We start from the raw sequence: 25,790 nt of genomic DNA, 5'->3' as shown, positions 1-25,790 counted from the left end.
GGGGGAGAACCTCTGAGCTAAATATTACAATGGAGAAACCAGACAAAAGTAAAGAACTTGGCTGATTGTTCTAATCGTGTGGAATGAGGAAACCATTTTACTGTTCTATTCCTCAATTTCCTTACTTGTAAAATATGGAGAGCCATCTATCTTTTATTTATTTATTTTTGGTACTGGGGATTGAACTCTGGTCCTAGTGCTTGCAAGGCAGGCGGCAGAACCACTGAGCTAAATATTACAATGGAGAAACCAGACAAAAGTAAAGAACTTGGCTGATTGTTCTAATCGTGTGGAATGAGGAAACCATTTTACTGTTCTATTCCTCAATTTCCTTACTTGTAAAATATGGAGAGAGCCATCTATCTGAAATGATTTCCAGAAGTGTTATCAGCATAAATTCAGTGTATAAGGAAACAGTGTGCCTGCTATAAAATATTACTGAAACATGAGAAGTTGTTACTTATAATCTCATTGAAACAACTATGCCATTCTTGGTGCAGAAAACTACTATTTATTCCAGTATCAAGAAAAAAAAAACTACTATTTATACTTACATAAAACATAAGAAATTCATTGAAAATTATTAAATGGTAAAGTTGGTTTACCTCATGGTATATGTTCTTAACTGTTCTTAGTGTATGTCTTAACTCTGTGGGAGGTACAGTGACTTTCTTCTGGACTACCTTCAAAAGTGTTTCAGAACTTGACCTTTCCAGAAATGTAACAGGCCTAGATGAATTTCCACCCATAAAAGGAAACCAGGGAAACCTGATAGACCTGCCCTCCCATGTTGATTTCTTTATTACCTGCCTGTTTGGCCTACAGGACTGTTTCTGAGTAAGGAACAATTTTCTTCCAAAATGAAAATAGTGGTTTTGTTTCACGGCCTTTAGCAAATAGTAGTTTCAAGAATAAAATTCAGAGGTCAAGGGCTGGTGAGCCAGTGGTATTAAAAAGAGATCTGAGTAATGTTGATATACATCTAAAATTAGAATTTTGTTGTGGGGAGTGATTTGAGAGCAGATTTCAGAAGAGAAAATTTAGGTCCCGGGAGCCAGAATGAAGTAGTTTACTAGATCAGTGGCAGAGCAAAGTAGCAGAAAGGTTGCAAGAAACATTTCAGATACAGGGAGTAGCTTGAGCAAAGACCTGAAAGTAGGAGATGGCTAGGAATGGTCCTGACTATACCTGTATCACAGGGGGCTTCTTCTCAGACTTTTTTTTTGGGGGGGGTATCCTAAAGTGTAATCACTCTATTATATTCTATTTCAGGGAGCCCCTTGACAGAGCGGAAAGTACCCATACCCAGTTGTTGTGTATCCTTTGCAACAGCAGATGAGCCATCTCCTGTGTACACCCAAGTGGTTGAAAACACAGATTCCCCTATCTGGAACTTTCAACAGCAGTCAAGGTGTGTATTTTATGATGTTCATCACCCTTCCAGGATTGGTTTTTTGTTTGTTTATTTGTTTGGTGGGTGGGTGGGAGTTTGTTTTTGGGGGGAAGTGGGGTTTTTTTGGTTTTGGTTTTGGTTTTGGGTTTTGGTTTTTTTTTTTTTTTTTTTTTTTTTTTTTTTGGTTTTTGGTTTTTGGTTTTTGGTACCAGGATTGAATTCAGGACCTTGTGCTTGCATGGCAGATGGTGGCACCACTGAGCTAAATCCCCAATACCAGAATTGGCTTTTTTGTTCCAGGAAATGGACTTGGATTAAGAAGTATAATAAATACAACAGTATTTGAGCAAAACTGGAAAAATGATTTCCTTACATAAGCAATCATTTAATCCTAGTGCTTCTGAATTTACAGCTAGCAGTGGTTTAAAGCTTTTGTTGTAGTGTTTTTAATTCTCGTTCATTCAACTCAAAAATTATTTAGTGAAATGGCTTTTTATATGCCCTGCCAGTTGTAGGCACTTTGAAGATGATTAAGATAATGCTCTTTGAGCCAGGCATAGTGGTACATGCCTGTAACCCCAGTATTCTAGGAGGCTGATAGGAGGATCACGAGTTTGAGGCCAGCCTAGACTACATAGTAAGTTCAGGGCCAGGCTAGAACATAGCGAAACCTCATCTTTAAAAAAAAAAAAAAAAAAAGCACAAAGGTCCTGAGTTTGATTCCCGGTACCACAAAAAAGAAAAAAAGGGATGGGGCAAGGGATATAGCTCAGCGGCAAACACAAGACCCTGAATTCAATTCCTGATACCAGAAAAAAAGTACCTATCGTTTCTTAGCCTTTTGGCTAAGATCATGTTTTTTTAAAAAATACTGCACTGGGCACAGTGGCATTCTGCCTATAATCCCAGCTACTCAGAGGAGGCTGAGGCAGGAGAATCCCAAGTTCAAGATCAGGCTAGGCAAATTAGCAAGGCCTCTTCTCAAAATAAAAATATTTGTAAAGGACTAGAGATTTGCTTGATGGTAGAGTTGGCCCTAAATTCAATCCCCCCCACCCCTGTGCGTGCGCACGTGCACACACACACACACACACACACACACACACACACACACACAAACAGTCTGCTATTGAGAAGTTAATGGTTTACTTAGAAAGAAACACAAATAAAAATTGTTACAATCAAGTGTGATAAGTATGTAAAAGAAATAAAAATGATGCTAGTGGAGCTCAAAGAAGGATAATTTAGACCAACCTGGAAGTTCAAGATAATAAGCTTCATTAATAAGACAGTCACCTCAGCTCAATACTGAAGAATGAAGAAGAGTGGGAAGAGTATTCCAGGCAGAGAGAACTAATCTCAGGAAAGGCTACGGATTATTTATCCTTGGAAAAGACTTCTGGTACAATAGAAAGAGACTATTCTTTTGAACAAGAAAGATTTGCCCTCCAATCTCACTCTGGTATTTATTAGCTATGTAAACAAATTATATAATAATATCTCTGAGGCTTGGATTCCTCATTTATAAAGTGGGGATAATTTTATAGATACAAATGAGATGATATTTAGGAAAATTGCTTCTTGGTACCTAGTATATATATCCATCAAATAAATGTCAACTGTCCTTTGTAGGACTAAAATATAGGAGGTAAAATCCTATTAATCAAGTTGCAGTGCTACTCAGAAAAATTGAGCTGGCAGAGATGGCACAGAACTGGCATGCCAGGTTGGTCCTCCTTTTCTTTGAATTACTGGTCATCATTTAAAGTACAGTTCCTGGGGCCAGGGATTTAGCTCAGTGGAGCCATACCTGCCTCATGAGCTCAGGGTGCTGAGTTTGATCCCCAGTACCAGGGAGGGGGAAAAAAAAAGTATGGTTCCTAATACTAACTATGGTTACTGTTTATTACTCTGCATTACCTCTTATAAGTTTAATTCTTTCCCACCAACACTAGCCATACTATATGGTATTTTCTCACAATACCCATACTATAGGTAGGTTGGTGTACCTCATTAAGTTTCAGTGTTGTGTAATTTGAGAGGCTGGTCTGAATGAAAACTCATTTACATAATTCCTAATGGTGAGCTACTGGGAATTACAGAAATTCTGGCACCAGTGGCCAGGGAATGCTATCTAAAATATCACCTCTGGTCCAGAAGTCAAGAAACCAGATTATTGAGCTTCAGAGCTGAGATGATTTTTCATCACAAAAACTACATAATGTAATTATAAAACATTTTTATGGTACCAGGGATGAGACTCAGGACCTTGCACTTTTGAGGCAGGTGGCAGAACCACTGAGTTAAATCTCCGGCCTACAATACTTTTTGAACTTGATGAAAGAACTTTTTCAGCGGAAGAGGTGGTGATATAGGGAGATTATATAAAGTCTACTGGAATAGACTACATGATCCTATAACAAAGGCAGGGTTAGAAGAAAAATGAATAGTAGTATATTTATAATTCTTTCATCACAAAATTATTTTATTTGATCCTTCTGGCTCCTTGTATGTAGATGATATTATCCCATGTAACAGATAGGAGGACTAGGGTTCCAAGATGCTAAGTGTATGCACAGGGTCAACTCAAGTACTAATAGTAGAGCTAGAATTCAAAGGTGAATCTTTTGACTCCCAACTGCAATTAAAATCCTGACACTGTTTCACTTTAGCACAGTGCATTGTTTTCAGAGTGTATTTTCATTGGTATATGTTTGTAATACATAATAATAACAATCATTTTGAGGTATTGTTACTGTCACATCTTGACATTTTTACTTCCCCTTGTTGATCTTGAAGTAGGCTCTCTTTAGATCACTGTGTATTTAGGAAACAAAATTAAGTCTTGCAGTCTTCTCTGGATCTTCATTTTGTTCAGCTGGAGCATTGGCACCTGGTTGAGAACTTCACAGAGTTTAGTTTGTAATTAAAAATACATAACTTGCTTCTTACAGTATGTATTCAAGGTGCTCAGTGATTTACACTTCAATTTCTTTATCTATTAGGAAAACCAGGAACTTTCTTACTTTGTGTACTTGCTTCTGTGCTGGGTAGCATTGGAATCAGGCAAACCAGGGGTCAAAACCCAACGCTGCCAGTTTCTCTTATGTGACCTTAAACAAATCACTTTACATCTCTGAGCCTACTAGCTCCATAATCTGTAAAATAGGGATGGTGATTCCCATATCACAGGCTTTTGTGCAGATTAAATATACATGAAACACTTTGACACTACCTCTGTCCCATGGTAGGCACTCAGTAAATATTCTTTTTCCCCTTTTCCCTTCTCACCATCGCCCTACCTTAAGGCATAAGAAGAATCCTTAGCCACCCCAGTAGAGCTGTCATTGCATATTGAGAAGCTCCCTTCCCATACTCCCTTCTCTGTCTTTAGAGAAACAAGAGACTGGGCTATGGGGGCAAGGGGAAGTGCCCTCATCAGGGGTCCTGGCAAATTACTTCACCTCTAAGCTGCCATCCCCTTCTCTTGACTGGGAAGATAAAAGTATGTTCTAGAATGGCGATTGTGACAATGAAGTGAAATAATGTTGGTAAGCTACAGTGTTTCTTCAAACCTTGTTTAATGCTAAAGAAGATTCCTACAGTTAATTTGTGGTGATTGTCTATTTTAATAGACTATCAAAAGAGCTTCTTCTGGACCCCCAGCAAACTCTGGTCTTCAAAGTCTGGCATAAAGGAGGTATGAACTCTGTTGTTTAAATATTTATCAGGTTATAAAAATGAACTCACATTCTACTGATGATATATTATGTTTTTTTCTTTTTCTTTTTTTTTTTGACCAAATGAAACTATGACACTGATGGTACTAGGAATCCATGTGTGTGGTAGAAAATCCCACAGAAAGCCACATTGTTCTCCTGTAGAATTCAAATACTTTGAAATGATCTTTTGTTTGACTACCTGCTTAGTGCAGAAATCCAAGTATGGTTATCAATAACCATATCTACAGCATGTCACACACAAGTGATTTTTCTCTGCTTTGATATTAGGTCTTCTGCTGACCCTAGCTTTTTAAGCAAGACCCCAGCATTTTCAGGCACAAGACAAGGCCTAACAGGTTCTCCTTCCTTGTTTTAAGAACCTCCCTCAAAGGGAGGTTTTGATAAGATCATTGAACCCAGTTTTACTTAGCTACAATTTATTAACACGTTCACAACTGGGCCATAACTCATATGTCTCGCTGCCTGGCAGCTTGAGCCATCAGTGGCACATCCATGACTGGCCCATGCATAACTGTACTGTTTATATCACCAGTGCTACAGCAGCCCTATGGGACAGCCATGCATGTACCACTGGTGGTTCGAGCTGGCAGGAACATGTTAATAGGCATGACCCATCAGTGTTAAGAATATTGCCTCTGAAGCCAAATTCTTTAGATTCATATGCCATTTCTGCCCCTTACTGTAGTGTGAGGTAACCTTGGGCAAATGACTTAACTCCTCTGTACTTCAGTTTCCATAGCCATAAAGTAGGAATAATAATAGTACCTATTTCATAGGGTTCTAAAAAAGTAAATAAAAGCCTGACAATAAATACTGTCAATTTTTATTCTTTTTATTAGTGAATGTCATTGTTCTAAGAGCTTGATAAACATCTCTAATCATGTAATTTTAAAAAAATACAGTGTCTGATTTCGCAGGTGCTAAGGCATAAGGAAGTTTAGTGGCCTGATTAAGGTTGTAGACCTATTAATTGATGGAGCTAGGATTAGCCCAGTTCAGCCTTCACTGGTTGTGCCTCACTATGCTTGTAAGATCAGATAATCCAGAAAGAGGAGGTGGTGGGGACATCTACATGTTTATAGTTTGATAAATTTCACCTCATTAATCCTCCTGTAAGTTTAGCTCCTTTGTTTTTCCTGCTGGGGTTGGTTTTGAAATCTTTGGTGATTTTAAGTCACCTACAGAGTGGTATTTTGTTTCCAGTGCTGTTTCATTATTGACCACAAAGCCCAAAAAACACCAGAGAATAATCAGGGTATAAAGGAAGTTGACTTAATTTCTGCCTGTGCCACTTTGTGAAAACTGGTGTGAACCTTACTTTGATGTTTAGTTCCTTCCTGCTTTGCCCTCTACCATCCTGATCAGTGCAGAGGAACTGACCAGAAATCAGTTTTCTCTCTATCAACACAAGGAATTGCTGCTATATCTAGCTAGCTAAGATTCACAAAAGAGTTCTCTTTCCTCTCTTGCTTTCTTTTATCTAAATTACTATAGAAATTGTCAAGCAGACCAGAGTTTATCTTAGGTCAATTGCAGGGGAAAAAAAAAAAAGAATGGTCCTAGGCAGATCTGAGTCAAATCTTTTTGCTCTGCAATTTACTGTGTGGTATAAAGTAGATCACTTTACCTCTTTCTTCTTACCTTTCTTTTCTTGTTTATAAAACTAAGATAATAATAGTACTTGAGTTTCTAGGGTTTCATGAGGATCAGAAATAATATATGTAAAGTACTTCACACTTTGACACCTAATTGTTGCTTAATAAATAAAGCTATTTTTATTATTTTTGCCTGTTTTGCTAGGGCTTTTTGGGTATAGAAAATAAAATACATTCCCTATATTCAAGACCCCTAAGGTGTCCTGTAAGATGCTATTTTAAATGCAAGTGAGGAAAATGCCTGGGCCAAGCTACCCGTATTCATCTAATTCTGTCTCTCAGTATGTAGATATCTTCTTCCTCTTAACTCTGCCCTTTCCACACAGATTCAGCACACATATTACAGAGAGCACCTTCTCTGCCAGTCACTAAGTGCAAGGGGTACAAAAGTAGTAAGAAACAGGCATGGTTCTCTCCTCACAGAGCTTATAGCCAGTGGGGGATAAAAAATACTTACATTTTAATAAGATTGGCAGTGTAGGGCATTGTGGTAAGTGATACCTAACCTAGACTAGGATGTCAAAGAACACTTCCTGGACCATACCTTAGCTGGGTTATGAAGGGGTAGGACATTCTGTAGTTAGAGGGAACCGTAAATATAGCAGTACCCTGTCCTGGTTTTCCAGGGGATTGTTCTCTTCTGTAATTTGTGTTAGTTCTTAATTAAATGTAATGTACATGAATGTCTTAGACAATTTGTCAGTAACAGACAAGTATAAATAAGAAAACGCAAATGTATCTTGATTCCATAATTTTAAGATTTATTGCCCAAGGGCCGAGGAGTTAGTTCAGTGGCACCGAGCCTGTCTCACAAGCACAAGGTCCTGAGTTTGATCCCTGGTACCAAAATAACAACAACAAAATAAGAATTTATTACCCTGAGGAAAACTGAGGCATGAACCTAAGGATAAGGACAAGTATTTATTAAGTTCAGGGATGTTTACTAGGTGCCTGTATCAAAAGGACAGAGTTCAACCCTGCCAGCTCTTCCCTGCCATACAGAAAGGGAACTCTAAAAAAAGAAAGAAAAGGAACTCTAGCAGGAACTGGTATCGGTTCCCTCAAACTCATTATTATCTTCTGTGTTGGCTTTGGAGTCACTGAACTGCCCCATTCAATTGAATCAGCTTCTCTGTGCAGGATATGTCCAGCCACACTGCCCAGCTCTTCTCTTTCCCCACAGATGAGGAGAGAGTGATTGGTTTTGCCTCAGTAGATCTCTCCCCGCTGCTCTCTGGCTTCCAGTTTATCTGTGGCTGGTACAACATTACAGACTTCAGTGGAGAGTGCCAAGGGCAAATAAAAGTCGCCATCTCCCCTCTAGAGAGTTTGATACACTTCAAAGAAGAGAGGCAAGCAAGACGTGGGATGGAGACCCAGGCATTGCTGGTATGTGCTGATCACACCTAACTTATAAGGGTTCTACTGAGCAAAAACCTACACAAAGATTCTTTACATTTTGAGGTACTTTTGATCTTACCAAACACATTATATATGGATTGGCATGTCCTAACAACCTCTTTCCTTTTGGGGCTGATGAAAAAGTTCTGGAATTAGATAATAGTAGTTGCAGAACAGTAAATATCCTGAAAACCATGACAAAACATTTTTAGGGGTAAATTTAATAATACATGTATTATATATCATTTTTAAATAAAACAAGGTTAGTTGCAGCATAGAATCTGAAGCTGTGTCCATTTTTTTTTAATTCTGTCAATGTAAAATCATTGATCTTTCATTAAAAAAAAAAGACTGGGAAGAAAGGAATTAGCAATGGTGAATGAAGACAACTCTTGCAAAGAATTCAACTATAAAAGAAAATAATTTTCCACATTATCCCAAGTCTGTTGAGGCAAAAGCTTTGCTTTATTTACCTCTTTCTCATGTTCATGGATCCAGCATCTGACACAAAGTGGATATCAATACTGAATGGATGAATGCATAAGAAAATGACCAAAAGGGCTGGGGATTTAGCTCAGTGGTTCCAGAGTTCAGTCCCAGTACCGAAAAAAGAAAATGACCAAGAGTTTATCGAACCTATACATAGCAAGGTCTTTTCTTTAGCTCAACTCTAGTAGTCATGAGACTAGAAGTATCATAGCCACATTATCCTCACATGTAAACTAAACAAGATGATCTTCATCCAATTTACAAACTAGCTGGAGGAACAAAATCATAAACATAGACAAAGCAACTAAAAAGGAATCAATATAATCTGTAAAATAAAGACAACAGCACTACTGAGTTTATAAGATAAAAGTTTGAATGAAAATATGTAAATTGCTTAGCACAGCATTCAACACACAGAAAGTCAGCCAGGTGTGATGCCACACACCTGTAATCCCAGCACTCAGAAGGCTGAGGCAGAAAGATCGCTTCAAGTTCAAGGCCAGCCTAGGCTCGCTAGTTCAAAGTCAGTCTGAACATAGTGAACCCATGTCAAAAATCAAAGCAAAACAAAAACACACATGTATACACTGAGTACACAAAGTACTCAGTAATATACTAAGTAAATTTTACAAATTTATTTATATATTTGGTTCCACAAGGGTTTATGGTAATTTGTGTACCATATTTTGTTGCTTCTACAGATCCCAACGTACAGTCCGTTTTCCTTCCCGACCTCTGATATCTATGCTGGGTTCCCCAGCTGTATTGCAAGACACACTCGAGACCAGCTTACTCACACCTCTTCGAAGGACCTTGATTTCTCCTCTCCGGGAAGGTGAGTAATTTCTCAATAGGAAGAAATAGGGTCAAAGAATAGAAGTCTGTAAACTGGCTTATTATTTCTCTTTCCTTTGTTAGAGGACGAAACTGCAGATGGGAGGAGCTTTGTTGATCTCTCATTTTAAGATCTATGGAAACAAAATTTTATAAAATAGAAATTAGAATTTTTACTGCTATCAAAAGGATTACTTCAGTGCCAGGGCCGCTATTCTCTTATCCTCAGAAGCCTTTAATCTTTTTTGAGAAATATATCATCTTTCCTCTCCTAAAACTATGTGCCAGATTGCTTGGCAAAAAGTCATTGGACCATCTCTTTCATGAATCCAACCATGGACATGCAGGTGGCTCTCAGGGCTAGCACATGTTGCCTCTTGTCAGAGGACAGGGTCTAAAAGTAAGATTGCCTTTTTCTAACCTGCTCCCTTCCAGGCCCTAGTTCCCTCCCCTTGGGATCTTTCCCATGTCTTTCTCCCATGCTCAGGGGCAAGGTAAGGAGTATTCTCCCACAGCAGCCACTGCTACAACAGCAGTTAATTGAGTAGACTCTTTTCTCCACTACACACTAACGTACTGATTATGCACAATAAGGCCTGTTTCATACTATGCAGTTTTCTACTGGGTCACCATATGAAGAGATCTTCTGGCTTCTCTACAGAGGAGGCTGTATGTCTCTTGATTCCCATTCTAGGGTTTAGATAATTCTTTTGTAATCTATGTTAAAAGTGTTGCTTTGACCATCATCTCGTCAGTGACATATGTGGGTTATCGCTTGTGCCCTGCTTGATAATTTTAAAAACTAAAAGTTTAGGGCTTTGCTTTTTGTTCACATAAAAATGTCACTGTTAGCACTTCAGAAGGGCCAAATAAAAATGTCCTATTCTAATTTAGCCATCCACCCAAGAGTAGGCTATAATTCCCTTTCTAACCACCTCACCTAACAAATTTAGCTGTTTCTGATCACACCTTGTTCAGGGTAGTGAAGGGTATACTTCAGGGTCAGAAAGATTTGGAATCTTAGATTGACTTTACCACTTGCTCGATATGTGTGACTTTATGCTAATTACTATAATTCTCTGAGCTTTAGGGTTTTTTTTTTTTTTTTTTTTTTGGTACTGGGATAGAACTTAGGACCTTGAGCTTGCAAGACAGGTGATAGAACTCCTGAGTTAAATCTCCGGCCCCTAGCTTTCATAATTGTTGAATGAAAATAATAAATTACCTTGAAGGTTGTTATGAAGAGTGAGACTAGAAATAACCAGTATTTTTATATGTTATGTGCATCAACTACTTAGGTTTTCACATAGTGTTAGTCTTGAAAGGTTTAAGTACTGATAATACATGTGAAATGCTTGAAACAAAAGTTTCCAAACTTTTTTGTCTTTGTGCTTTATTTCTGATAACCAAAAATTGAACAACTCAGGAGTCCCTCAGCAAATAGATGAACAGATAACCAAATTGTTTTTGTTGTTGTTGTTTTTTGGGTTTTGGTTTTTGTTTTTGTTTGTTTTTGAGCCAGGGTCTGACTATGTAGCTGAGACTGATCTGGAACTTACTGTGTAGCTCAGGCTGGTCTCAAACTCCCAGTGATCCTCCTGCCCCAGTCTCCCAAGTGCTGTATTACAGGCGTAGACCACCTCGCCCGGCCTTCAGATAACCAAATTGTGATGTGTCTGTACAATGGAATACTACTCAAAAAAAAAATTTTTTTTTTTGAGACGGGGTCTCGCTATATAGGTCAGGGTGACCTTAAACTAACTATGTAGCACAGGTTGGCCTCAAACTCGAGGCAATCCTGCCTCAGTCTCCCAAGTGCTAGAATTATAAACATGAATCACCAGGCCCAGTCACAAAAGAATTTTTTAAAACTCAATCTTGATATACAACAAAATAAAGTTCACAATAATTATACTAAGGAACAGAAAGAAGCTAGAATAAAAGAGTACATGTGTATAATTCCGTTTTATAAAATTCTAGAAAATATATACTAATCTGTAATGTCAGAAAACAGCCCAGGATTGCCTAAGAGCAAGACAGGATTAAAAGAGCAAAGGAGGCAGGAATTACAAAAGACAAGGAAAAAGTTTTGGAGATGACGGATATATTCATTATCTTGAGGTATGATGGTTTCCTTGGATCTATACAGTTATTAAAATACATCAAATTGTATACTTTAAGTATATTTAAGTTAATTATATATCAGTTACATCTTTGTAAAGCAGTGGATCTGAAATATTTTTACTTTGGAACTCTTTAACACTATTAAAAATTAATGATGACACAGCATACCTGTAATCCAGCACTCAGGAGGCTGAGGCAGGAGGATCATGAGAATTGCCAAATAAAAAACTAAAATCAAATAACCCAATTTTAAAATGGGCGAAGAATCTGAATCATTATTTCTGTAAAGATATACAAACAGCCAATGAGCCTGTTAAAAGATACAAATCAAAACCACAGTGAGAAGTTGCCTAGGCTGGACTGGAACTTGTAATCCTCCTGCCTACACGTCCCATAATTCTGGGATTACAGGCATGTATCATCTCGCCTGGCTGAATTGTATATTTTTAATAGGTTAATTGTACAATATGAGAATTAAATCAATAAAGTTTTTATTTTAAAAAAGATTGCTAAGGTCATATTCTTGAATACCATGCTCAGAAATTAGAGATTTGTTCCATAGGAAAATCCAAAGCTAGAAAGGAATGAGGGTAATGAAATAGATTAATACACTTTGAAAGCTTGTAAAAGGCTTGGCATCAGAATAAGGGCTCCATATGATTATTGTTGTTTTAGTCTATGTTCTAGAGAAATCATTCAGATTATAACGTGGAGAATGGAAGGAAGTGGAGTGGGTGAGATGAAAGCAGGATTATTTGGGAGACATTTGTAATCCAAGCAAGAGTTGGTGAAGCCAGAACTGTGGTAGTGGGAATAGGTTTGGAGTGCCATTTTAGGAGCAGTTTTCCCAGTGTCCAGGAATTTATTTTCTCCCGTTTTATTATAACAGAAGCAGTACCACAAGAAGCCCAGCATCACGTCATGAAGAGCATGTGCAGAACATCCGCCGATTTCATGAATCCCTGCAGCAGGGAGAGGCAGTCTCAGCAAGTGATAGCAAACTCACCACGTCACCTTTGTCTTCCAACACCTCCATTCTGACTTCTCTAAGGTGCGGCCTTCTGCTAAGAAAAGACACGGCAAGCCAGTGCGGGGAGCACAGGGAGAATGGGCAGTGTATAAACCTGCATCTCCATCATCTCCTCCTCAGGGGTTTATAGAAGGCACTGGTGCATGTCAGTGTTGGCTTGGACCTTGGAGTCTTCAGCTCTAAACTGATGAATCCCTCTCAGTTTAGAGCTATCCACTCTTTCCTGGGGGAGTTCTGTTGCCGACCTGCTTATAAATACAGAAACTTCAGGCTGTTCACTAAAATTTAACCGCCAGGGATTTGGCTCAGTGGTTCTGCCGCCTGCCTTACAAGCACAAGGGCCCAAGTTTGATCCCTGGTACCAAAAATAAAACAAAACAAACTAAAATTTAAGAACCATCTATTTATCCTTTTTCAAATTCCAAAGCCTCATCCTGCCCACTGTCTTTTTCTTTATAACCAGTGGCTTTTTCCGCACCCTCATCTGTCCTGTTAACATCTCCCGTCCCTTTCTTGGTTTAGTTAGCATTGAGCCAGAGAACCACTGTGAGAAGTGAAAGTGCTGCCATAGATGAGCAAGATCAGCCTCAAGGTTACCTAGGGAGAAGTGTGGTGCAGTAGAAAGGACCTGGTTTCAGAGTTAGATAGACTTGACCTCCAGTCCTGGCTCTGCCATTCCTGGTGGAAGAGAGAACTGTGCCGTCAGATAATTACAATGCAGGGTAGTAAGAACTACGGGTTTCCTGGACAAGAGTAGACAGAGTTACATTCATGGGTTAGACATGGAAAAATTTAAAGAAGTCACATTTGAACTGGTCTTTGAAGGAACAGGTAAATGTGAAGGATATTCTCTGCAGAAAGAGTACTCCGAAGAGTTAGAGACATGAAACAAGTCAAGTTTGGGCAAATACCAGTGCAGTTCGGAAAAAGCCAGTAATACAGGGAGTAGGGCAAATTCCAAAGGGGTCAGATCATGAAGGGCCTTAAATATAAAGCTAAGAATTTGATTTTTAGAACAATTATTCTCAAGTGAAAAGTGATGGGGAGGAATGGAAGAAAGTGTTTGCTCTCATAATGCAAATTTAGGAAAGAAAACATCCACAAAATCATTTCTGATTGAGACATGCTTAAAAGGATTAAGTAATAGGGCTATGAGAAAGTGCCTAAGTTTATATTGCAAAGAAATAACATGTTCTGGGCCAGGGATTTAGCTGAGTGGCGCCACGCCTGTCTCACAAGCCCAAGGTCCTGACTTCAATCCCTGGTACCAAAAACAAACAAAAAAGAAATAGCATGTTCTAATTCTCACCTTAGCTTGGAAAAGTAAAACCATTGATATTTTGGCTGTACTTTATTAGATCATTTATATATTTGGAACCCTCCGTGGAGCAATAACTCTTGCACCCTAGTGCAGTTTCTCTCAACCTCAACACCCTTGACGTTTTGTGGTGAAGGCTGTTGCACTGTAAGATGCTTAGCATCCCTGGTGACTGTACGCTATACCAGTAACACCTTTCCCCAGTTGTGACAACCAAAAGTGTCCAGACATCACTTAATGTCATCTGGGGGGGTCCTAGAGCTGTAGTTCTCAGAATTCATTATATCAAAATCACATGGAAGGCCTATTTAGAACACTGATTGCTAGAATTTACCCACACATTTCCAGACTTAGTAGGTGTAGGATGAGGTCTGGGAATTTGCATTTCTAACACGTTCTCATGTAATGCTGATGCCCCTAGTTCTAGAATTAGACTTTGAGAGCCCTGGAGGGATTCTCTACCAAATGGAAATGAAACAACCTGCATTATTTCCTTGATGCAGCCCTAAAACTTGCTTCATTTGTATCACAGAAATCCTGTGAGACCTGTAGGGCAAGTATTAATAAACTTGTTTTACTGTAGAGATAATTGCAATTTAGTGTGAGCCAGTTGATGGCCTGTGGTTGTACACCTAGAACTTCTGACAAGATTAGTGGGTCTGCATATTTTGTAAAGCTTCATCAAGTATGTATTTGCTTGCATGGTCCTGCTGAGCTATTTTTCCATGTGGCATACACCAGAATATAGACACTTAAGTGATTTGATAGACACTACTGTTACTTGATAGAATATAAATGAACTCTATTCTCTGCTTTTATTTGAATTCAATTCTAAGACATACAAACCATTACTAACAAAGGGACAGAAAGACTTCTTGTTCACAGGCATTTAGTGTCTATATTGTGCTAATTGTACCAGACACATTGAATGTACTAGAAAAATAGAGATGTTTACAGTATTATCTTCTATCTCCAGATGCTTATGGACAGTTAGGGAAATCAAATTAGAAATAATGAAAAATCTGAGGGAAATCTAAGACAAGAGGGGGTAGAAATGCTATGAAGGAATAATTTTAAAAGAGTGGTGACCCAGTGATCTGAGGTCACGATCTTTGAAAAGGAGAAAAATGAGCACAAGCATGAATGGAAAAGGGATACAACCGAGAGTAGTTTGAACTCAGGATTCAGTATCGGCAGAAGTGTGAGGAAAGAGCAGCCCCACCTGGGGCAGAGCCCATCTTTTATCTTGGGAAAAAGCATAAGACTTGGAGCTGCAATTTCTGAATATATTGTCCTTATCCTACACAAACAACTTAATTACTGATCTCAAATGGTTAGCTGAGAATTAAACAGGAAAATATATTTGAAAACAATTCTATACAGCTGAAAGTTAGTGTGATTTCTCATTGGAGAGTGGTGAGAATGTGTGTAACTCCATTGAAGATCTTTAAAGGTACTTACTCAAAAAATTTTTCTTAGGGCCAGGGATTTAGCTCAAGAGGTTCCACCGCCTGCCTCGCAAGCGCAAGATCCCAGATTTGATCCCTGTACCAAAAAAAAATGTTTTTTTAATTTAAAAATAAAGGTCCTTATCCATGTCCACTTATGCATTCAGCATTCATTTATTTTGTGCTAAGCATTGTGCTAGATACAAGAATTATAAAGGAATCATCATAGATCTCATAGTAAATGAGGGGAAATACTTATGAAATAAGTTATGCAGTTGTTGAAGAGTACAGAAAGAACTATGGAGCCACAGATGGAATCCCTGACCAATTTTTTTTTCTTCTTCAGACGAGGTGTCACTATGTAGTTCAGGCTGGCCTTGAACTCACTATGTAGCCCAGGCTGGCCTCAAATTCGGGGCAGTCTTCCTGCCTTAGCCTCCCAAGTGCTGGGATTGTAGGCGTGCGCCACCACACCTGGCTCCCTTAACCAATGTAGAGGATCAGAAGGGCTGGTTAGAAGAGGTCACTTGCTAGAAGATTGGGGAATGGTTGTGAGGTAGCAAAGGACAATGTTACTTTGGATTAGGCTTTTTATTCTGTGAGAGTAAGAAGTGAAGACTTGAAGGGTAGTCAAGAATGATTCCTTATAGCTGGGCATGGTGGTGCATGCCTATAATCCCAGCACTTGGGAGGCTGAGGCAGGAGGATCGCTATGAGTTCGAGACCAGCTTGGGCTACATAGTGAGTTTCAGGTCAATCTCAACTACATAGTGAAACCCTGTCTCAAACCCCGCCCCCCAAAAAAAAAGAATGATTCCTTATAAAAAGGTTGCTTGGTCCACTGGTTCCACCACCTGCCTTGCAAGCACAAGGTCCCAAGTTCGATCCCTGGTACCAAAAAAAAAAAGGTTACTTTTTTTGCTAGACAGTAGAAGAGGAACCACATTAGTCAGGGAGGGGACAGAGTTGCTGTTGACACAGAATTGTAGTCAGAGGGGTAAAGGATGAATGATAGGTTGGAGAGAAAGAGCTCTATGAATAGACCAAATGAATCAGCTTGAGACATTTCTAGCTTAATGGATGCACCTTGAGACCATACTCTTGGTGAAATCAACTGGGCACACGTTTAAATACCACATTGCTTCTCTGGTGTGAGAAACTGACCGTGCAAATAAGGACCAAAATGTATAATAGATATTGGGAGATGGGAAGAAAATGTTCATATGAGAAAGGAACCAAGGGCGGGGAAAGGGGGAAAGGAAAGAAGAGCAAGGTAAAAAAAGAGAATAGAAGAAAAAATGGAAACAAAGTTTTTGTAACTAAGGACGTGAAGAGAGGTTGGAGGGAGGGAAAGAGAATGGGGAGAAAAGAAGCAAGATGTATCAGGTACGGGTACGAATTCCCCATGATGGATGTTATCACTAGCTACACCTAAAATGTAACGATAACATTTTTTAAAAGACAATAGAACAAAACAGACTAAGTGAGAGGTTTTAAGACTCTTGGGAAATCTTGTGCTCTCCATAAATGGCCCTTTTGTTATCTCCCCCACCCCACCTTTTTCTTCCAGGAAGAATCTGAGTGAGTTAGATGAGATCCAGCTGTATTTTAGCCAGAAGCTCACCAAGCCTCTCCTGCCTCTCAGCCCTCACAGTAATACTGCCGTCATACAGCGCCCGGAGAACCACAGGGACCAGCCTGGGCCAGGAGTCAGCAGCCTAGACCCTCAGAGCCAGTGCATTCTGGAGAAATCCAGTAACCTGGTGTTACAAGTCAGCTCCTTAATCTCAGGTATGGCTCACTATGTCTGCTTTAGACAAGCCTCTGTGACAAATACAACAACAGTTTTCTCATCTTTTTGGTTTTTCGAGACAGGGTTTCGCTATATATTTTGTTGTTATTGTTGGGCTTTTTCCCCCAGTACCAGGAATTCAACTCAGAACTTCAGCCTTGCTCGGGGCGGGCACAGTATCACTGTCTATATCCCTGGCCCTTTCTATGTACTTCATGCTGGCCTTCAACTCACTGTGTATCCCGGCTGGTCTCAAATTCACAGAGATCCTCCTGCCTCAGCCTCCCCAGTGCTGGAATTACAGGCGTGCACCACCACACCCAGTGTCTCTTTTTAAAAAAGAGACGTATTGAAAAAATAATAATGTTTAAAATTTTAAAAAGAGAGACATACTGGTATGGTATAGGAGCACCAGCAGTGGAAAGAGCATCGAACTAAAGGCAGTAGACACAGGTCCTTGGTAGGTTTCTGTACAGACTTGCTGATTGACCCTGAGCATCTTTTTTCCCTTCTTGAGCTTTTGTTTCCCTAACCAAAAAAAAGAAAAGAGAGAGGAGTGGATTACATGAGTTGTTTCTAGCAGTTCTTGAACCTGTGCCACTCATTTTTTCAGAAAATAAATCAATGACAAACGTGCTTAAATTCTAAGTCTCAAAACCCAGAAGTCTCTGTTCTTAATAAGCACCTTAGCTTGTTCTGGATGTTGGGAATTCATAGTCCACCTTTTGGAAAAAACCCTCAGAAAAGTGATTCTCACTTTGGCTTCATTTTGGAATTTTCAAGGGGTTATAAAAATCCATGTGCACCACAGGGCAACAGAATCCTTCAGGCTGGAACCCACATATCAGTGTTGTTTATTGACACACCTTCTCCAATAGTTCTAGTGTGTGGCCAAGACTGAGACCTCCAGAGCAACTGTTTCCCAAACTTGCCTGAACATAGAAATTGCCGGGGCACTTATTTTGAAATGCAAATTCTTGGGTCTTACACCATTATACTAGTCAGGATCCAGGGATAAGACCTGGGAAGAACTTGGCATCATTTTTTGCTCAAAGAAAATGTATAGATTCTACCCTGGGATGAGTGAATTCAACTTTCTGTTTAAAAGTAGGAGTCGGGGGAAATACCATGATAGGCAAAGAAAGAAGGAGTGAGAGGGCCGGGGATTTAGCTCACCTGTTCCGCCGCCTGCCTTGCAAGCACAAGCACCTGAATTCGATCCCCGGTACAAAAAAAAAGAGAAAGAGTGAGAGCAGAACACAAGGAAGGCTTGTTTGAGAAAGAGATGGGAGCAAACAAGGGAACCACTTTTAAGGGATATATTAAAAGAAGTGAGTAGCCAGATGTGGTGGTGCACACCTTTGATCCCAGCACTCGGGAGGCTGAGGGCAGGAGCATTGCTGTGAGTTCGAGACCAGCCTGGGCTACATAGTGAGTTCCAGGTCAGTCTCAACTACATAGTGAGACCCTGTCTCAAGAAACAAAAGTGAAAGAAGAGAATTGAATGTTTGAAGCCCTCAAAGCCCAATTTGGAAGTTAAATGCTTATCCAAAAGATAATGGGGGAGCTGAGGGTGTACACACATGCAAGACCCTGAGTTCAGTCCCCAGCACCACAGAAGGAAGATGAGGCAACAGCGGGAGTTCTCAGCAAAGGGATGACAGAAGGAGAGCTGACTTTCACAAGGACAGGATGAATCTGAGATGTTTAAAACAGGGAACCAGGTTAAAAGAAAAATAATAACCCACCTCTCCCATCATGAATCATATACTTTTTTTTTTTTTTTTTTTTTTTTTTTTTTTTTTTGTACCAGGGATTGAACCTGGGACCTTGTGCTTGAGAGGCAGGCAGCAGAACCACTGAGCTAAATCCCCGGCCCATGGGGAGGCTTCTTAAGGAAGATGCAGTAGAATAGGGCAGTGGTCACAAACGTATGGCACATATGCCACAGTGGGCTGTTTGTTATCATTGAAAGGTTCATCCATGGAACAGGGCCCTAAAGGATGGGATGGTTTATAAAAAGCAAGAATACTAGGGCTGGGGATTTAGCTCAGTGGCACCACACCTACCTTGCAGATGCTGGGTCCTGAGTTCGTTCCCTGGTACCAAAAAAAAGACTAAACTAGGCATGGTAGCGCTCACCTGTGATCCCATAACTCAGAAGGTTAAAGCAGAAAGATCATGTGTTTAAGTCCAGCATGGGCTACATAACAAGACCCTGTCTCAAAAACAAAACAAAGCAAGTACTGTCCCAAGACAAAAATGATAGGTAGTGCAGGCCAGAGGACCAGGATCCTCTAAGCTTGCTTCCTGGTGCCTGTTCTTGTTTTTAGTAGAAATATTCTATTTTCATATGTCTACTCACTCTCCTTTGACCCTTAAACATCATCAATTTATTAAATAGCTACTACATCCTGTAGGCTGAGCCCTCTTATTAGGTGAAAGGGGGATGGCCCCTTGTCCCTGTGAGTCAGATTTACCTCCACTGAAATTTTATCCTCTCAAAGAATCATGTAAACAACTAGGTGCACACCCATAATGCCAACACGCGGGAGGCTGAGGAGGGAAGAGCACAAGTTCAGGACCACCCTCAGCTATTACTAAGTCTGAAGATAGCCTGACCTACATAGCCATGCAAACATAATGTCATTTGCTAGATGTATTAAACATGAAATAAATCAGACATAGAAGGATAAATATCTCATGGTTTCCCTTATATGAGAATCCCAGAATATAAAGAGCAAACTAAAAGAGAGATGGTAAGAAACTGAAACTTGTGGAGATAAGGATGTCTGGGGAAAGGAGGCTAGAGAAGGGCAGGATGAGAGGAAGGGGAAGTGCAGGGATCAAGGTGTGGTGTGTAGATGTATTAATTCACCAAGATGAGTATAAATATTACACATCGCAAACATATACTAATTTTTTTAAAAGAGACAAGATCTCACTGAAACTCCTTGGCTCAAGTAATCCTCCTGCCTCAGCTTCTTGAGTAGTTAGGACTAGAGGCATGTGCCATGTCCAGACTGCTTGCTAATTTATTCAGTCCAATTTCATCCAGAAAATTATTTCAGATGGCTAGTAACCTGTGTTTATTAAGTGCCTGTACATCACATAATTATTCCCATTTGTCTGACATATTCTGTACTGTAACCTATAAAATGGGTGATTTTTTAAAAATAAATTTTATTTTATCCCATTCCTCCCTCCTTAAGCCTCCTCCCCTCCCTGTGTATAAAAGCTTTGTTTTCATCTTTTCCTTCTATTTTCACTTTTTTTCTTGTCCCTTCCTTCAGTTTCCCTCCCTCGTCCCTCATTCCCCTTCCCATTTAAACACTTTCTTCCAAATGGATAGATTAAAAAGTTAATGTTAGGGCCGGGGATTTAGTTCAGTGGTTCTGTCACCCACCTCGCAAGTGCAAGGTCCTGAGTTTGATCCCCAGTACCAAAAAGAAAAAAAAAAGTTAATGCTAGACTCCATAATCCCAACTAGTCGGGATCTGAGGCAAGGGGACTGCAAGTTAAAGGCCAACCTGGGCAATGCAGTGAGATCCTGTCTCAAAATTTTTAAAAGGGCTGGGAGTATAGGTCAGTGGTAGAGCATTTGCCTAGCAGATTCTAGGTTAATTCCCCAGTACTGCCCCCAGAAAAGGCTTAGAGAGGGCAGGTAAGTCATGATTATGAAATTCACAAGTGACAGTAGAGGTTTGAAACTAAGACCGGCCAGCACCAACATCTGTGCTCTTTCCAACACACCTCACTGCCTCCTTTTCACTTGTGGGTGGTAGTTCTTTTATTATTTTACTTTCCAAATAAAATAGATAATTTTAATAACTGTCACCAAATAGGTAAATAAGTGGGTTCTTGTTTTGGTTTTTAATATAGGTAATTACTGAAGTAAATGGAAGCGTGAACATGCCCACCAGGACTCTCAGCTCCCAAGAATTCCTGAGCATGAGCATATAGTCTCTGAGAGCATGTCCACAGATGTATCCACAACTATTAATAGATTAGATTTTGGCCCTCTGCTGTTAGAATAAAGTAATAGAAATTGTACTTCTTTGAATATAGTTTCACTGACTCTGGTGAAATAACTGTTTGTTCAAAGTCTGGTTGCTAGAGAGGCCAGTGTGGAAACCGTGAGTGGTCTGTGGCCCTGCCTTTTAGTAAGAATGATATCTGTTGCTGTTCAGATCTGCAGACAATCACCAGGAATTCTCAAGCAGCTTTGACTTCTCACCAGGCAAGGAGTAGAAGCCAAGAGGTCACCACCCTCCCTGATGCTCAGGATACAGAGGCCACGCAAGAACGAAACACGACTCCACATGAGCCACTGGCAAGGGCTGCAGAGGAGGGCACAAATTCCCCACCTCCTCCTGCTTCTGCAGAGACTTCTAATGGGTTCCTGGGACACACAGTACCTGTTAGAAGAATGCAGAGCAGTGAGGAAACTGAGGCAGGCCCTGCATACAGTGATGAGGACTATGAAGAAGACATCATTGAGCCCAGGACCCTAAATGAGATCACCACTGTGACAGACAAAACTAGCCCTTGGTCCAGTTTCATGTCAGACACAAGTGAGGTCATCAGCCCTCAACCTGACGAGCAGAGAGAAGATCCCTCCTCTGTTTCTCCAGGACCCTCACCCAGAAAGGAACTCAGGGCTAGAAGTAGCTTTCTGTCCAGCCCAAAAATGGCTGTCAACACCCTCCTACCTAGGCAGGGTGCTCCTAGCCTTGTTGCTTATGAGGGTGGAGCCTCTAAGGTCACGATTGGCCAGCCTGCCTCAACCAGCCCTTGGCCTAGCACACACCTGCCACACTCAGGAATCCAACGGGGCAATACTTTTATTGGGTGGAGCTCACCACAAGCAGATCAAGACAAGGAGCCAATGCCAGAGGCCCAGGCTGACAATGAAGCTGCCTCCAGTGAGCTCAGTGACTCTGCTGATAGCAACGAGAAATTTTCTCAACACTTGGGCTCCCAAGGAAAAAGGGAAAACCATAAAAAGCCACCCACGGAGGCCCCCAACAACAGGCAGAAACCGGTGACAGCTGGATCAGAGGGGTCCTCAAGGCAGAGCCTCCTGTATCCTTTGATGTTTCCCCCAAGTGGCCCTTTAAGTCATCTCCAGGCATTTTGGATGTTGGTGTTAGGCTAGCCAAGTACATGAGCAGCAGCCACCCTCATGGAATCATGGGGGACATGGGATGTGGGAGACCCTTCAGAAGACTCATGTCCATGACAGGTGTTACAGGTCTAGTTGACACCAGCCCTCTGAAGGACACTTTGAACTGGGTTTGGGTGCTGGTAGCACATTCATAAGCTTGCCTGTCTGATTAGTACAATTCATCTAAAGGAAAACCTCAATATTCAGGTGTAATTGCAGTGTTGGCGCTTGACAATTCATAAGTGGGTTTTAGATTGTATTTTGGGCATTTGTCTCTAAAAGGTTCACCATCACTGATCTAGGGGGGTAGTTTGCCACCTGAAAGTAAAGCTTGGGATTTCAGTTAAAATAGAAGTGGAGCCAGGGATTTAGCTCAGTGGCACCACGCCTGCCTTGGGAGCACAAAGTCCTCAGTTTGATCCCTGGTACAAAAAAAAAAAAAGTAGAAGGTAGGTCTGAGGGTAAAGGTCTGTGGTAGAGAACTTGTCAAGCATATTCAAGGCCTTGGGTTTGACCCCCAGCTGCCAACAACAAAAGCCAGGTACAGTGGCATATGTTTGTCATCCTAGCTACTCAGGAAACTGAAGCCAGAAGGATTGCAGATTTGAGGCCAACCTGGGTGATTTAGCAAGACCCTGTCTCAAAAAACAAAAGTTGGTGGGACTAGGCTTGGTGATACACACTTGTAATCCCAGAATTTGAGAGGCTGAGGCAGGAGGTTTGCAACGAGTTCAAGGCCAGCCTAGGCTACATGAAATAGCAAGATAAGACCCTGTTAAAAAAAAAAAAAAAAAAAAAAAACCAAGTGGATAAGGCTATAGTTCACTGATAGAATCCTGGGTTCAGTCCCCAGTACCACCCACCAAAAAAAAAAATAAAAAAAGGAAAGAAAGTAAAAGTATAGACAGAGGGAGAGAGAAGAGTACTAGCATTGATTGAGCATTTACTGTGCTACACTTAGCCAAAAGGCCAAGAAGCAATTGAGCATTTACTATGTGCCAAGCACTTCACACTGTTCATATAGTCATCAGAAATCTTTCAAGGAGGTTTCATTTATTTTGCACATAAGGAAACTGTGAGGCTCAGTTATAGTGACTTTCCTAAGATAAAACTTTTTTAAAAAACAAGTGATGGGGGCCAGGGATTTAGCTCATTGGCACCGTGCCTGCCTTGCAAGTGCAAGGTCCTGAGTTTAATACCCAGTACTGAAAAAATAAAAATTTAAATTAAAAAAAAAACAGGTGATGGGTAACTGGAGGGCTGTGGGAATATCAAGAAGCAAAGGGACCTGGGATTTAGCTCAGTGGTGCTGCGTTTGCCTTGCAAGTGCAAGGTCCTGAGTTCAATCCCCAGTACCGGAAAAAGAAAGGGGGTGTACAAGTCCTGAAAGAGGCAAGAGATGGTACAGAGGCTGGTGAGGGAGAAGGGGCGGGGGCTGCAGATTGCAAGGCTGGGAGAGGAATGTTGATGGGGATGAGTAGGAGCCAGCCAGAGACAGCTGGGGAGGAGGTGGGCCAGAGTCCTGTTCTAGCAGGGGAGTAGGAACAGCATCTGCAAGGGTGTGGTGGAGGGAGACCCACCCAGGCTGAGGGAAAGGTAGGATTGGTGTCCACAGGGTGATTTTGAAAGGTTCTGCCTGTGTGATGGTGCATGCCTGGCCTGAGTAATTTAGTAATTTAATAAGACCATATCTCAAAAAAAAAAAAAAAAAAAAGCAGCCATGGAGTTGCATGCCTGTAATCTGAGGATCTTTGCAAATCCAAGGCAAGCCTGGGCTGCATAGTGAGCTCAAGGCCCGCCTGAATACATAGTGAGGCCCTGTCTTAACAAACAAAAAATAAATTTAAAGAATTTGAGGGAGAAGCTTGAGAATATAGCTCAGTACAAAGACCTAGATTCAATTTCTAGTAGAAAAAATAATTTAAAAAAACAAGTGATGGAGCCCTGAAGCGGGCAGCCTTGAGATGGATTTTCCCAGCCCCCAGAATGATACTTTTGGTGGGAAGAAAGGGCCTCTGACCTTCCTCTTTCCCTCCTTTGAAACACAGACAGGCATGTTATAAGAAAAGGACAGTACAGGGGACCATAGAGTCTTCACATCTACTGACCAGCTGAGCCAGTCCGCTCACGGGCTGTTCCCACGCGGCTGTTAGGTGGAGCTGGCCGCTTTACTGACACCAGAATGTCCTCCGCTAGATGCTAGTGGGCACCTACCTTTGACCCTTCTAGATGCAGCATCTTATTTATGTGACTTCAGATTTAGCTTTTCTGAGCCTGTTTCTTCTCATGTAAGATTGAAGCAGTAATCCCTTACCCGCAAGACTCTCAGTTCCCCAGAGCAGCCACCTGTCTTCTTGTGTTCCCTTCACCTGGCATTGCAGAGTAAGAATCAATTAACACAAATTAAACTGAACATTCACAGTTTCACAAGAGGATTGAAAAAATCAAATGGGTAAAAACATTTATATACATCATACAACTCCTGATACAGGGCAGAAAAAATAAGGATGGGAAAATGAGCTCAGGAAAAGTATAACATGTAAGTAGCATGGGGCTGAGGATTCAAAACAGATGACCTCTGGTGAAACTCTCCCTGGCTTTGCTCATCCTGCTTCCTGCTGTTGCTTCCCTGAGAACCAGCTTGGTAGTGTTCAGAATAGGGGCTGCCACATGTGCCCAGGCCCCTGGAGTTTAGGCATTCCTAACTGTTATTTCAGAAAATAATAGCCAGGCTTTGTGCTCAGACTAAGAACAGATTTGAGTCAGACTTTACCTCAAGTTCCAATTATCTGGTAGGAGTCAGTCAAGAGAACAGGTAATTTGAGTTTATTGTTTTTAGAGCTATGGTAAGAATGGGAGCAATGGAAGGAATTGCCCCAGTAAGAAAGACTTGAGAACTAGCCCTTCAAGATGAACAGGCATTATGTAGGCAGAGCCAAGGGATAGTTCTAGCCAGGGCAAACTGCATGCCGGGGACTGGCAGGCAAAAGAGCCTGGCCTATGGGCCCCAGCTTATTGCCCTGGAGCCTGGGGCTGAGGAAAATAGTGAGAGAGGACACAGGCTCCGAATCTTGGCCTTTTAGACCTTGTCAAAATGTTTAGGCTCAATCCTGAAAGCAAACATCAGTTTCCCCATCTGTAAGATGGAAGCAAAAGTACTTATGGGGTTATAAAATTTAAATTAATGGGGCCAGGGATTTGGCTCAGTGGTTGCCTTGCAAACACAAGGGCCTGAGTTCAATTTCAGGTACCAAAAAATTTTTTTTAAAATAAGGATACAAACTACCTTGCCCAGTGCCTGGTACGTAGTGTTTGGCAAATGTTACCTGTTAAGCAAGAGTATGATATCAGATGTATATATTAGGTCACCCATTTCCTTGTAGTAGCAGATTAGAT

The 25,790-nt window shown here is 40.8% G+C and overlaps 1 protein-coding gene across 6 annotated transcripts in view; it reads left to right on the top strand.

The window, feature by feature from the left end:
- Positions 1-25,790, top strand: part of C2cd3 (C2 domain containing 3 centriole elongation regulator) — a 130,152-nt gene that overhangs the window by 94,495 nt on the left and 9,867 nt on the right. For 5 of the 6 annotated variants that reach the window (XM_010603274.3, XM_010603280.3, XM_010603275.3 and 2 more), the window contains 7 exons: positions 1,273-1,411; positions 5,029-5,093; positions 7,975-8,180; positions 9,383-9,516; positions 12,529-12,690; positions 17,006-17,226; positions 21,418-22,312. In XM_010603274.3, the coding sequence (XP_010601576.1) occupies positions 1,273-1,411; positions 5,029-5,093; positions 7,975-8,180; positions 9,383-9,516; positions 12,529-12,690; positions 17,006-17,226; positions 21,418-22,312 (1,822 nt within the window). The remainder of the gene's footprint in view (positions 1-1,272; positions 1,412-5,028; positions 5,094-7,974; positions 8,181-9,382; positions 9,517-12,528; positions 12,691-17,005; positions 17,227-21,417; positions 22,313-25,790) is intronic. The other variant, XM_010603279.3, reaches the window with a different exon arrangement.

Source organism: Fukomys damarensis, unplaced genomic scaffold, assembly GCF_012274545.1.
Source record: "Fukomys damarensis isolate Sample0158 unplaced genomic scaffold, DMR_v1.0_HiC HiC_scaffold_16, whole genome shotgun sequence".
Lineage (NCBI taxonomy): Eukaryota > Metazoa > Chordata > Mammalia > Rodentia > Bathyergidae > Fukomys > Fukomys damarensis.
The sequence above is the reverse complement of the archived record's forward strand: the minus strand, read 5'-3'. Positions and strand labels throughout refer to the sequence as shown.